This window comes from Pholcus phalangioides, unplaced genomic scaffold (genome assembly GCF_987345545.1).
Source record: "Pholcus phalangioides strain wild (caught in Gottingen) unplaced genomic scaffold, Ppha-v1.0 ptg000021l_1, whole genome shotgun sequence".
Classification (NCBI taxonomy): Eukaryota; Metazoa; Arthropoda; class Arachnida; order Araneae; family Pholcidae; genus Pholcus; species Pholcus phalangioides.
In genome coordinates, this window is record NW_028301614.1 from 13,238,085 (window position 1) to 13,253,111 (window position 15,027).

The 15,027-nt window shown below is 36.2% G+C and overlaps 1 protein-coding gene across 2 annotated transcripts in view; it reads right to left on the reverse strand.

Annotated features, from left to right (window-relative positions):
- Nucleotides 1–7,656: 7,656 nt before the first annotated feature.
- LOC149070663 (tetratricopeptide repeat protein 14-like) overlaps nucleotides 7,657–15,027 on the reverse strand; it is a 98,149-nt gene continuing 90,778 nt past the window's right edge. Inside the window, exon 17 of one of the 2 annotated variants that reach the window (XM_089249145.1) lies at nucleotides 7,657–8,635. In XM_089249145.1, coding sequence (XP_089105271.1) covers nucleotides 8,551–8,635 — 85 coding nt within the window. In that variant the 3' untranslated portion in view covers nucleotides 7,657–8,550. The remainder of the gene's footprint in view (nucleotides 8,636–15,027) is intronic. The other variant, XM_089249146.1, reaches the window with a different exon arrangement.

A 15,027-nucleotide genomic window follows, 5' to 3' on the forward strand; every position in this document is an offset into this window, starting at 1 on the left:
GTTAAACATAAGTAAACTAAAAAATGTGGATTGTGTTAATCCCATTTCTTCTTATAGATACGTTCGGATAACGAATTAGAAATGACCCAGTGCGATGATCAGAGACAATGAATCATCTGTGTCATATGCCCCCCCCCCCCCCGAGCATCAAGGAGGACCACAGTCATAAGCAGATACCATGTACCATGGTCCCCACAAGGGTGGCACAGGACTATTCTTACCAGTTTTTGTTTTCACACTAAATTTCACTATAGAAGGGCTCCCCTGATGCTGGATATGGGGCATGGCGGATAGACTCATCAAACGGGGGAGGAAGAGTGCTATATAGCAAGGGCTGTTTCATCCCTTTGAAGTTGCTCTTTCCGCTTTGGCTCAGTGGTCATCACTGCTCCAATACTTTTAAATGACAGGATTACTCCCCTCTCTACTCTATTAACTCCCTCACGATCTCCGATTTCTTGTCTTTGGTTTCAAAGCATATGTGTAATTTACAGCGTCCTCTTGTATAGGCCAACACACAATATTGTATAAATAAATAAATACGGCATGGTGTTGCTACGGCGTATCATGAGACAGCCCTTATTGTATCATAGGCCCTGGTACGGATCATCGAGTGTGCATGGTGAACGTGGGGAGGACCGTCTATATAAACTGAAGAGCCAAAAAAACTGGTACAGCCATGCGTATGCAAATAAAGAGATATGGAACCAATCAGAGTACGGCGCTGCGGTCGGCAACGCCTATATAACACAACAAGTGTCTGGCATAGATGTTAGATCGGTTACTGCTGCTACAATGGCAGGTTATCGAGATTTAAGTGAGTTTGAACGTGGTGTTATAGTCGGCGCACGAGAGATGGGATATAGCATCTCCGAGGTAGCGATGAAATTTGGATTTTCACGTCCGACCATTTCACGAATGTACCGTGAATATCGGGAATCCGGTAAAAAATTAAATCTACGACATCGCTGCGGCCGGAAAAAGATCATGCAAGAACGGGACCAACGACGACTGACGAGAATCATCAAACGTGACAGACGTGCAACCCTTCCGCAAATTGCTGCAGATTTCAATGCTGGGCCATCAACAAGTGTCAGCGTGCGAACCATTCAACGAAACATCATCGATATGGGCTTTCGGAGCCGAAGGCCCACTCGTGTACCCTTGACGCCTCGCCTGGGCCCGACAACACCGACATTGGACTGTTGAGGACTGGAAACACGTTGCCTGGTCTGACGAGTCTCGGTTCCAATTGCTTCGAGCTGATGGACGTGTACGGGTATGGAAACAACCTCATGAATCCATGGACCCTACATGTCAACAGGGGACTGTTCAAGCTGGTGGAGGCTCTGTGATGGTATGGGGCGTGTGCAGTTGGCGTGATATGGGACCCCTGATACGTCTAGATACGACTCTGACAGGTGAGAGGTACGTAAGCATCCTGTCTGATCTCCTGCACTCATTCATGTCCATTGTACATTCCGACGGACTTGGACAATTTCAGCAGGACAATGCGACACCCCACACGTCCAGAATTGCTACAAAGTGGCTCCTGGAACACTCTTCTGACTTTAAGAATCCCCAGACATGAACATTATTGAACATATCTGGGATGCCTTGCAACGTGCTGTTCAGCAGAGATCTCCACCCCCCTCTTACTCCTACGGATTTATGGACAGCCCTGCAGGATTCATGGTGTCAATTACCTCCAGCACTACTTCAGACATTAGTCGAGTCCATGCCACGTCGTGTTGTGGTACTTTTGCGGGCTCTACACGATATTAGGCAGGTGTACCAGTTTTTTTTGGCTCAGTGTATATCATTTCCGCCCTCTCTCCCACCTATGCCAATAACACTGTATAGCTATCTGCTTATTAGCTCTCCCTTGTTCACAAAATAATAGTCAGTATATGACCGAGTAAAACTAAGGAGTTGCTTTCTCATCCAAAAGCTTACGGATCCTCTGAAATCTCTCCAAGGAACCCCCCCCCCCGACGTTCCATGTACTAGACTAAAAAATTGCTTCTATAACACTAACAGTTACAATTTTTAAATTGTAGCAGTTTTTGACAAAAATGAATTTGAATATTTGAGACTCTAGGTACGCAAGAGTTGGGGTCATTGGTATAAATCAGGCATCTTCAATGCATTGCTTGCGAGCACTTGATCAGTAGTAAACAGTTGGGAGTTTACCTCAAGTAAACAACTTGTACAAAATTTCATTGAAGGATTGAAATCGTCCAGATTTCATGCATGTCAAACTTGCCATAAGGGTGCTGTTCTTTTGATAATGGGTACAGGCAGTGCTCGCGACTAGAAAAAAGGTTGAAGACGTATACACCATGGACCTTATATCCTAGAGCTTATTCCCCAGCCACAGATCTTCACGGGCACCTAAAATAAATCTAGTGTAAACAGGGCTCCCACTCAAAAAATTAAAAAAGGTATAGCTAGAAAGTAAGAGGAAGGGCACCCCTCTTAGACAACATATAATTGTAGCATAATAAAAATCACCAATTTTTTTATAGCACCATTTTAAAATTCTGTAAGATTGACTCAAGCCAAAGCAAAATGACTTGGCTACGAAAACAATTTTTCGGCCAAAACAGGTGGTACTAGCAACCAAAGATAATTCATTTGCCATAATTTTAAATAATGAATGTTAGTTACTGTCCAAGACCATTAAGTGCATATTATCATGTAAATACAAATTTATTTTTTCCATCCAGACAGAAGTTTTGATGACTACTCTACTTGGGGCCCCAGAGCTGGCACCCTGTCAGCTCCTCCCCAAGTGGAGAGGGGTGATGGAGTATTTAAGGGGGGGGGGGGGTTAGCAGGCTATAGTCCAGATTAGCAAATTTGAGCAATGAGTAGTCGCAAAATTTGTATAATCCACCAGGTGGTAAGACCATGGATCTGCCCCCAACCTCAACAGCAAGGAACTTGGTCAGTGAGTGACCAAACACGTGACTTAGAGAGTTTGTAATTATTTAAGTGGACAAAAGCGTGTGCAGGCACGTAAGTGACCTAGAGTGTGTGCAAGCATATGAATGACCAAAGGAGCAAGGAATCAGGTTGGTGAGGGACGTAGGGAGCATGAGAGTCACCCACACAGGGGGAGAGAGACCAGGTCAGTGAATGACCAAAAGAGTGACCTAGAGAGTGAGAGCATGGGAGTGACAAAAAAAGTTACCTAGAGAGATTGAGAGCACAGAATATAGAGAAAGACCTACACAGGGAGCAAAAGACCAGTTCAGTGAATGGCCAAAAGAGAGAGAGAGAGTGAGCATGAAAGTGACCCAAAAGAGTAATCCGCTTGTAAAATGGCCAAATGAGCCACCTAGAGAGTGCATAGGCATTGGGGTGGAGTGACCCAAAGAGTTCGCAAAAATGTGAATAACAAAAAGAGTGACAAAAACAGAGAGAGGTGTGTTTATAAAGGCATGGGCTATGGCCCCATGGTGGCAAATTTGAGAGATGAGTTGTGAAGAAAATTAGACCAGCATGGGAAAAGGGTGGCAAGATGCACCTCTGAGGAAGTGGGGGGGGGGGGATAAAATATGCACCCTTCCATCATATTGAGGCACGATTTCAGTAAATGGAAATCATAATCATTTGCATATAAGCTGCGTTCTAACTTCAGAAAATTCAATCTCTTGATTCAGTCTGCCCAGTAACAAAACAAGTGGTAATTCTTAAAGTATATTCCTTAAAAATAAAGTAAAAAACTTAGAAAATAAAATTATTTTAATTGGCCCCTTGGCAGTATGAATGAGGTTTTTTACAAACAATACAATCAGTGATTATTTTCAGGACAAACCAAAATGCATTTTTTTTGGCTCAATCACATGAGATTACAGTCTAACATACAAAGAAAGGAAAAAAAAACCCAACAGAACTTTGACTAAAACATCACTCATTAAAATGTAAAACTTTGGCAGATCGCAGCACACACAAAATAAAAAAAGCTGGTTTTCCAAGCTAATTGCCAAATTCTGTGATTTTTCGACCACAAATATCAGTATAAAATGCAAACACAGATAAGAAATCAAAATTCAGTTAACATTATGCACACACTGTTACAGAGGAACATCAAAGTAGGAAATCTGATAGTTTGAGTGAGATTCAAAACTATTTACAACAGGTTGAAGTAAATGTTACAGATGCTTTGCAACAAGATAAAAGACTATAAATGGGAAGGGGGGAGGGAGAAATCAATGATCTGTTTTCAATGCCATTTACATCAGTGGTTCTTAGCCTTTTTTTTAACACATAGTACCTTCTGGACCATTTTCTTCTGGTCCGTCTTACCCCAGGCCCCTCTACTCTCACCCAGGAGCAAGCTTTTTTCCACTTATTGAATTGAATTTAGTCAAAACTAATTTTATAATGGACAAAAAAAAAGTAAGATCTCTGGAACCCTGGGCCAGGCTTGGATTCAGAAGGGGGTGGGGGTTGGCCATCCTTCCCAGGTGCCGCATTGTATAGAAAAAATAAGTCTGTGTAAAATACAAGACGATCCAACAAGCCTACATAATAAATAGCCCCTCCTGACATATCACCAATGGTTGACCGTACCCTTGGCAAGAGCCTCATTCTTGTGGGAGTTCCATGCATGGTTGTCTCACCATCATGGGTTCTCATCATCATGGGTGGGAGAAGTGATTCTGGGGCATCATACTTAGCTAGAAGTATGCATACTCAGCTTATATATTTGCATACTTACATCAAAAAATCATAGTCATGTGAGTCCTCTATGCACATGAGATCCCAGTGCTCACATGGGAATGCGGGTTAAGATGATTCTAATTCCACAGACAGGTCTACTGGATTCTGAAAGTAGTCACACTTTTCCCACCATATTTCACTTGAAAGCTTTTTTCACAGCACAGCTCTCTGTGACTCCCTACACAACTTGTTGCAACTCCCCCCGTCCGATTTTCACCGATGGGACCCCTTAGAATATCCCAGGACTACTACTATTACATAATCATACATGCACCTAGTACACATTTCTCTGTGGAAATTCTAATGAATTGGTACATGTTGAAATGAGCATGCATGAGCTGTGAAGCTTACGTGGAGTTTGTTTCTGTGTAATGCTTTTTATGCGCAGTGTCGCCATCAATTTTTCTAACTATGAGTGAAGTGTGATGATTGAATAATTGTAACATTGTAGGCCTGTTGCTCTCTGTGGATAATAATATTCTAGGACGCCGGGGGAAGCATTTATGGCTTAAGGTTGAGAACCACTAACTTAGACGAGTATACTTAAACAAAAAAGAAAAAGATCTAAAAAGAATGGAAAATGAAGGATGAAATAAAAACTTCTGGTGATTCAAGTACATAATGATATTTCATCACAAACCATAATACATGCAGTTAACCTGAGGCAAAACCAGAGCTGTGCAGATGCACCAGGCTCTGTGCGTAAAGAATGCCCTAATAGGAATGAAAAAAAATGTCGAGAAAAGTGGTGTCAAACAGGCTACCCTTCAACGATGAAAATGCTTATGGAAGAGGGAAATGATATTTCAAGTTAATCTTTACACTAACTGGTGGGGGCATCAACAATTTCAGTGTCCCAGGGAAGCAGACATTTTTGGAAGCCCCTCAAGCCCAATTTAATACAGGGTGTTCTGTAAGTTAATGCTGCATTTATGTCAACCTTTTGTTATAGAGATATGGTTGCAATTAAAAGAAATGGTCCCCCCCCCCCCGCTCTAACTTCCAATTAGAAAGTTGTTGCCTTGTTTTCTCTGAGCATGACAAAAAAAATCCTATGTCTTCAACCGCAATATTTACTGAGACATTTAAATTCAAAATTAGAGAAAAGTTTGGAAAGAACCGTAAATCTAACAGACAACACTTATTACCCCTATTATGCTGCTCTTTCCAATCTTTTGTCCAATATTTGAAATTGAATATCTCAGTAAATATTGTACTTAGAAACATGAAATTTTTTGTTAGCCTCATAAGAGATAGGGCAACAACTTTCCAATTGGAAGTTGGAGGACGGGGGACCGTATAAAAATTTGAATTTTTTTTATTTTGTGAAATATTGTATTTGCACTTTCAAAACTGGCACAGGGTGATTTTTGAACATTTTTTAAACTGCTACCATATCTCTGCGACGAACGGTTCATGAGATAAAGCCCGCATCAGCACTTACAGGACACACTGCATACTCCAAAAGAAAAAATTTTTATGTTATGAAAACATACCAAATACGTTATTAAAGAATGTGCACAAGGATGCTTAAAAATATTTTTTCAAAAATGTAAACTCATAATTAGATGCAAAATTCAGACACAAAAGTGTAAATCAACACAAAAATTAAAATTTTGAAAAATTGAAAGTAATGTAACTATTCCAGAAGTAATGAAAATTTGGAACTGATGGAAATTCAAAATTATCGAGATAAATAATCCCAAACTTAAGATTCCACAGCCTGTGGTAGAGCCCCGTTATTTTCCCCCAGGCCTTGCATTTAGTTAGGGCAACCCAGGATGAAACCTGTCAAGACATCAACTCACTGCAGAAGACGAGCTTAGTACTAACTTTTACAATGGCTTTGTTCCCAATTCTGAAATTCAGAAGAAAATTTCAGCGGGACAAAGAATGGACTAAGGCCGATTGTATGGCAAATGTTCTGAACTAAACTTATATTTACATGCATGGTAAATAATCTGAAATCAAACATATCTTCATTGAAAAAACACATCTTTATGTTTAAAAGGACGGGAATTCTATGAGGTAGCAAAAATACCTATTTATAGTAACATTTTAGTAAACATTCAACACAAAAAGAATAAACATTTCTGTTCGATATAAATTAATCTGACTAGTAATAGTAAATTTCACTTTGGCACGGACGGATCACAATAAGAGGCAGAGTAATATCAGCTTGGAATCAATCAAGATATAATAAGATCTCTTCCAATGAAATTACGTATCAATATATAACTGTGAAGGTAAATACGATAAATTCAGTTATTATGCATAATCCCTGAGTATATTGGTAAGTTTGATAAATTTCCCCAAACTAATCACTTTTAATGGCGATTATGTATAGCACCCAAGCATCATTGATAAATTTGATAAATGTAAAATTTTGTAAACATGTAATAATTCATGCATGCATTGTATCATTACATTGGGGTTGGGGGTCTGACAATATACAAATACAACGCCACAACAGGCAGATTGCCCAATGAGGTGGCTGACTTAACAACGTCATGGATCCCCGAGCCATTTTTTGGAGGCCCTACCTACTACACCATACGTGCACCCCCCCCCCCGCGGAACCCCCAACGAATCGGTACATGCGGGAATGTGCGTGTAGTGAAACCTGGCGTGAAGTTTTTTGTTTCTCTGTAATGCTTGTTGTGTGTAGTGCTGCCATCTGCCACCAGTTTTTCTAACTATGAGTGAAGTGTTATGATTGAATGATTTATCGTTGTAGGACTGTTGCTCTCTGTGGCAAGACTTTTTAACGGGGAGATCGGCTCGCATTTGCGCCTTGAAGTTGGGAACCACAGAAAACCAACTTCAGCCGACCACCACTGTGGGGTTCGAACCCGGATCCTCGCATCGCGAGTCCGTCACTATAACCACTCGGCCACCACAGCGGCAAATATATAATATATATTCATTACACATATTGCACAACTTTTTTTTTCATATTTATCAAATTCAACAATTACACTGAGGTATTATGAATAAAAATCACAGATAAAAAAGATGAATTTCAAGTATTTATCAAATTTATTAACGAAACTTGGTTAATATGAATGCAGCCAGTAAAAGTGGTAATGTTTTCTGCATTTATCAAATTTACCAATGACGCATAGGTATTATGTATAATAACTGATTTATCACATTTACCGTAACATAGATATAATTTTCTTCATCAACACAATAATCTTCTCATAATGCTCAATAACAATTAAGAAAAATCTTAACATTCACATAACCTCTCATAAAATATTAATATTCTATGAAGCGGTAGAATGATAAAAATACTGTATGAAGACATGAATATAGTTCAATCTTTTCATAAAAAAATTCCTTGGTTGCAGTGGGATTTCGATCATTATAGATCGCATAGACAATGATATTTTAGACAAAATAAAAGACACAGGTTACCTACAGAGATACAGTGTTACCTATGATTCAGAAAATAGTAATGAGGTGAAGTCAACATCAGCCATAAGCTAAATTTGATAATATGAAAAGACCCTTCAAAGTAGGAATTATTTTCACTTTGATGAAATATTGCTTTATGTGGAACATGACATGAAATTCGGGAAAGGGTGAGGGGGAATCAAAATGACGATTTTGAACATTCATACACATGAGAATGCTTCATAGTGCACATCACATTTGAGCTCAAACACAGACAAAGAAAACAAAAATAGAAACTTGTATTTCTTTAAAAGGCACTCGTGAAAAGAATAAAAAAAATGTACAAATAAAATGCAACGATAAAAAAGAAGACAGGGCATTCAAGATTTCAATAAGGGGAATTCATTCAATGATCATTCACTACCGTCTATGATTCCTGCTGACAGTTTTTGATATCTCCCTGATTAATGAATTAGGTGGAGCAGATTTGGACAAAGCTGCGAGTCTGGAAAAAAAAGGCAGACATGGACACAATCATGAACAAGACAACAAATGAACATTAATGGTTACTTTCACCGACAGACAAGTGTATCATATATAATATCTTGCCCCTGCATTTCTAAAATGAAACTACTCTGAATAACAGTCAATAGATGATCTGAAACAATACCAACTTTATAAGTGGTAGTGATGTATATACAGGGTACATAGGTAATAGGACGTATGACATTTTTCTCACGAACCATTGATCCTAGAAGAATACTTCCAATTAGAAAAAACATCCAAATAACATGCAGTACTCAGATATGTCATTCATGTTACAAGGGGTTGTTTAGTTATTAAAATAAAAATTTTAACTTTTATATGGACACCCTGTGCTCAAGAAACTAATCAGAAAGTTGTTGCCCTGTCTGTCCTGGTGTGAACAAAAGAAATTTCACATTCCTAAGTACAATATTCACTGAGATATTTGAATTTGAAAAAAGGAGGAAAGTTGGGGAAAAAAAGCTCTAAATGCAGAAAAATCGTTTTACCCGCATTTAATGTGATTTTACCACAACTTTACCACCATTTTTCAAATTCAAATATCTCAATGAATGTTGCAACAAGAAACGTGGAATATTTTTTGTGGGCACCCAGGAGAGACAGAGCAATAACAACTTTATAATTAGGTTTTTGTTCACACAGGGACAGTATGAAAAGTTATTTTTTTTTAAATTTTAAAATACCTATACAACCCCTTCCAGCATGAATAATATATCTGAGTACTACACGTTATTTGGATACTTTTTCTAATTGGAAGTATGTCTCTAGGATCAGTGGTTTGCCAGTAAAATGCCATATGCTGTTACCTACGCACCCTGTATAGTACATAATTACATATAGCTTCGTTTGTTTTTGATAACATGTTAGAAACATGAACGAGAGACACACACACACACCACTGGTTGAGTATTATTGTTAAGTATTGTTTCTACAAGTGGAGTGCCATGTATTTAATTCTGCAAAAAGTTTTTGTCTTATGAAAATGGTTCAAACATCAGTACAGGTGGAAATTAAGGGACCTCCTACCTTTTAATATAGTAAAAAACTTTCTTACTTAGATATATTATTATAAATATTGTTCATCCATTGATTTATTTCACATTTTTACCACGTACATTTGATTGTGTATGCTATCCTATAGCAGTACTAAATTTTAAATATCTCAAATACTTTATTTTTTACAAATTTTCAAAAAAAAAATGTTAAAAACAGCTTGCACACATGTTAAATTGCATGAAATCAATGTAATCGAATAAAAAATTATCCTAAACAAAAAAACTTTCAAGTTCATAAAATGATGAAAAAGATTTAGATTTCATCGACTAAATCATATTCAAAGCTAAATTTAAAATTTAATTATTTTTTTTTACAAACCAAGTACTTATAAATGAATCTCAAATATTTTTATGAACTGAACAGTTTCCTTTATTTTGAATCAACTTTTCGTCAATTTCATTGATGCCATGTTATTTTATCATGCACGCAAGCTGTTTTTAATTCATTTTTTAAATTAAAAAATAATTAAGTGTTAGAGATATATGAAATTTTGTACTGCCATAGGATAGCATACACAATTAAATATAGGTGGTAAAAACTTGAAATAAATCAATAGATGAACAATATTTTTAATAATATTTCTACATAAGAAAGTTTTTTACTATGTCAAAAGGTAGGAAACTTCTTAAAGTTTCACATCTCAAAACACCAACTATATTGGTAATTAATATTCAACTACTTTTAAGGTATTCAGGAAATATGTATACATAAATTTTTATCACAAATATGAAAAACTGATCTTAAAATACCCTTATGTTCAAAAGGAATTAAAAAAAAGCCCAAACCCATCTCTGCCCACGTATAGCAAATGACAGATATATATATTTTTCAAATCCCTCTGATCACCCAACATTATCTGCAACAGAGACAATGTATTTTTTATACTGATGCACGCGCGCAAACACACACACACACACACAGACAGAATGCTGCATCTCCAATGCAATATCATATACCACAGATTCATGGCAAATTATGATCACTTGCTACAATGCAGTTAACACAGAGAAAAATTTTAAAAGAAAAGAATCGGGGGGGGGGGGGAACATGGATTATTATTATTATATATATATATATATATATATCAGACCTTTTTCACTTTAAATTGAGAGCATATCTGAAAAATCTTCATGAATTGAATGTGGAACAATAGTTTTTGGAAAGGTACACATAATCTGCATTCTTAAGTCTAATTCTCTGAAATGATATAGCACTGAAAATCGGCTACTCTGGGTTGAAGGCCATCATAAGTTTGAGTTTGACTTCAATGGTTCTTCAACGCCATTGGTTGGCATCTTCAGTATGATATTATGAACAAAGTCAATTTTTGTTGAAATGCCTATATAACGATACTCAAGGGACCAGAGAAACATATCATTGTAGAGGAGTTATCATAAAAGATGGAATATACATTAACACTCATGGAAGTGCATCAGGACCAGAGAGTAATATTGTTATATAGACAATTATAAAGGGGTATCATTATATAGGATTTTCACTGTAATAATCTCATAAATACAGTAGAACCTTGATTATCCGGGCTAATGGAGAGAAAGGAGAACACGGATAATCGAAAAAAACTGTTAACCTGTCAGGAGTAAGAAAACTGTGTAAAATAATGAAATTGGGAAAAATTATTTACGTATTTTACCTGTTTAAAATGACTATCCACTATATATATATATATATATATTCATGTCATCCGCACAAAAAATACACCAGCTTTCATTGATAGAAGAAATACAGTAGAACTTCAATTGTAGGGGCTAATGTCTGAGGAAGGTGATCACGGGTATCAACTAAAAAATCATGGTCAGCCATTTTGCACAGTTATAAAATGCACTATGAGAATGACACAAAAAAGGAATAGTGCTGGTTTAGTTGATGAGCCATGGGAGTCAAGTGACCGCATCCAAAGTTACACCATTCTTGTGCCTTATCTTTCAGTTCCAAAAAAAGTAATACACTTAGACTAATTTTCTGATATTTCCTGTAACTGGCTGTAAATCTTAAAGTCTCAATCGCCACAGGACAATGTCAGAATCATGTGTGCATAGGGGACTGCCATTTCAATCCGTTGATACGGGAGTTCAACTCTGAGAAGGGGGAGAGCGGTTCTGTAAAGGAATGAAGAAATCCAGTTGTACAAAATGGAAATGTTTGTTTTCATTACAAAAATTTACATTTTAACCAATGAAAAAAAGAAAACCAACTGCAACAACACAGAAGAGCTGATCATGAAATTTTCGTAGCACAGCTAATCTGTGCATGAATAATCGAGGTTCTACTGTATTGCAACTTATAGGTGTAAGCCAGTATCCAGCCCACGGGTCACCATCCCCATAATATATTTTTATATATATACATATATATATTTTATATATATATATAGGGTTTGAGCAGTCCCAATATTTTCAATCACTTTATGCCTATGTTGCAACTCATATCCAACCAAAGGTACTCCACAAAAACTAAAGATAAAAATATTTATATAAAAACAGTGCTTCCAGAGCATACGATTTAACAAATGAAATCTTTGATTTTACAGATCATCAAAGCATTCATATAATTATCTTAGATATTTTCTATGTGTATGTGTGTGTTCTTTGTTAATTTTTTCACAAATAAAAATTATAAAATATTTTTTGATTGTAGATGGCTCATGTTATTAACCTTTTAATGACCAATGTTCCCAATCGAGATTATCCGGTTTATAAATCAAAGAAAAATAGTTTTTGTTCTTGAATGAACTTGATTTTTTCCCTTGAAAGTGTAAACTTGACCCCTTAATGATCATGGACAAGATATCTGAAAGCAAGTAAAAAAATTCAATATATATATATATATATATATAGAGCTCACCATTTTTTTACCTCTTTTTTCATCCCTATGAAAGGAAGTTGTTTTTTCCTCCTCTTCATTTTTTCTTTTCTCCTGTGTTTAGTGATTTCCTTGTCCCACATATAACGTTCCTCTCTCTCTTCCCTATATACTGTATACACCCTCGCCTTATATATATAGTAAAGGCGGGGGAAAAACAATATTATCTACTGCATAGTTTTTTTTTCTCTCCTTCTCTTTTCGTCCTCCTTCCTTTTTCTAACATGGAAACCCTTTTTTTTAGAATTATCGCTGATATTGCACAGTGATAGTCCAAATATGTAAAGGGGTTAATTTACGAAACAAAATGTCATTAATTTCAGCACTTATGCCAATTTTTTAAATCACCTATTTCGAAGAAAGAATAAAATTATTTTTGTTTCCCCAATTTATTTGTTATTTCTATGGACATGGGCGAGTCCAGAAAAACATAGGAGGGATTTTTTTTAATGAAATTTTTCGGTTAATATCTCTAAACTAAGGCATCAGAAAGGGAAAAATTTATAAAATAAATCCAAATTTGAATTTGGTTGGTAAAAGGTTAATATAAAAATCAGCATTTTTTATATTTCAGTTCTTCAACACTCACATCTCCACAGTAATTAGCTGAACAAAGCACATTCAACTTTCATTATTTTTTTAACTTGAAAACTTCTTATCTGGAGCATTAAACTTTCCTATACAGCTAACGGAGATAACATTAATGTCCTTAAAATAGTGATAATTGTATGCAAATTAATTAACAAGGCACAATACAATATATTCTATATGAAATAAAAATAAGTTTCGTATTTGAGATGTACAACATGGGTTTTCAATGACTGGTCTGCTGGAAATTTTGGAAATTAACTAATTGATAGAGTCTAATGATACTCCATATAACTATATAACATATGATTAGTAAGCTTGGTGTCCTGACAGCTTTAAAGAAATTTGCAATCGGCTCACATCACATGAAAGTTCGAAGACTCCAGCAGTGCAGTCTTAAAAGGCTGTCAGTTCAACAGAGATTTAAAACGATAAATAACGAAACTTTTTCCATGTATTTCATTCTCATGAATCAAATATCCTAAAAAAGGTCAGAGCATTTTTATGGGAAATGTTTTGCTTATAACACTGTACATTGAAATTACTCTGGTGATGTCTTGAAAATATATAAATAAGTTTTGTTTCCATAGAAAAATATTTTTCTTTCCCTAAATTTTTGAACGATGAGTTTGTAACATAGAAAATATAAATAATCTGCATAACCAAAATTAAATATGATTAATTAATTTATTTATTCAATATTGCTTGGCAGAGGTATATGAGAGAGGCAAGAGAATGTGGTGGTGAAACATGACAAAGATGACAGTTGATGTAAAAAATAAAACCAGAATTCGTAGTACAATCAACAATATTGGATGGGAGGCTGTTTCAAGCTGTTATAATTTGAGAGAAAAAACTAAATGTGTGTGCGTGTAAGCAAAAGGTTAAATTTTTGGGGATAGTCGGGATTGGATTTAAATTTTACTGGCGCAAGGACCAATTAGGTCAAGCTGAGACTAAGACTTGACTTGTTCTTGCCATGTCAATAGGTGAAAGAATGTATGAAACGTAAAACAAGGACATACATTGTAAAAACTATAATTTGTCATATAAACCAATGGCTTTGATGAATTTAAAAATGTGAGATGCATCGCAATGATCAGATGAAATCTCATGAAAGTGAGAGATGATTCTGACCAAAAGCGGTCGTAAAATGATGACGACAATGTGAACAAGCAAAAGTGTGAGCAATGGTCAATGGACTTTGACAATGTGGGCACTCTGGTTGATACTCTCATAATATTGGGAATAGTCAAGACTATTGGAAAATGTGAAGATCATTAGAATATGAGAAATTTCAATATAAAAAAAAATCATGGAGTTAATCGAGAGATAGGTTTATGAGCAGCAAAGCAGTTGAATACTAAGTTTAAAAATGGAGACAGAGGAAGACCAGCAGTTAAAAATGAAACAGGTGGACTTATTTTTGAATAAGTTACAAGTGGTTTCCGGGCTATTAAGCCATGGTCTAATGCAGCAGTTCTCAACCGGGGCTCTGCGGCCACTCAGGAAAAACAAAGTAAATTTATACCAAAAACGGCTCTACGATTCAAAAAAAGATGAGAACAGCTGTCTAAGGTCTTGTTTCTTACCATTTTGCCCACATCTGTGAACGCATCTCCATCTGTATAAATATACTTACATATCGGGATCAGTACACATACACAAATTATTGGTATAAAATTGTAAAATGCAAGTTCAGTTGCTAATTATAGTAGAAAAAATTGTCAACGGCAAGTAAAGTTACCAACTACCGCTAAAATTGTTGAAAAATTGCCAATGGCGTAAAGTAGGAAACTTCTTCTAGATGCAATGGGTGAAAATTTG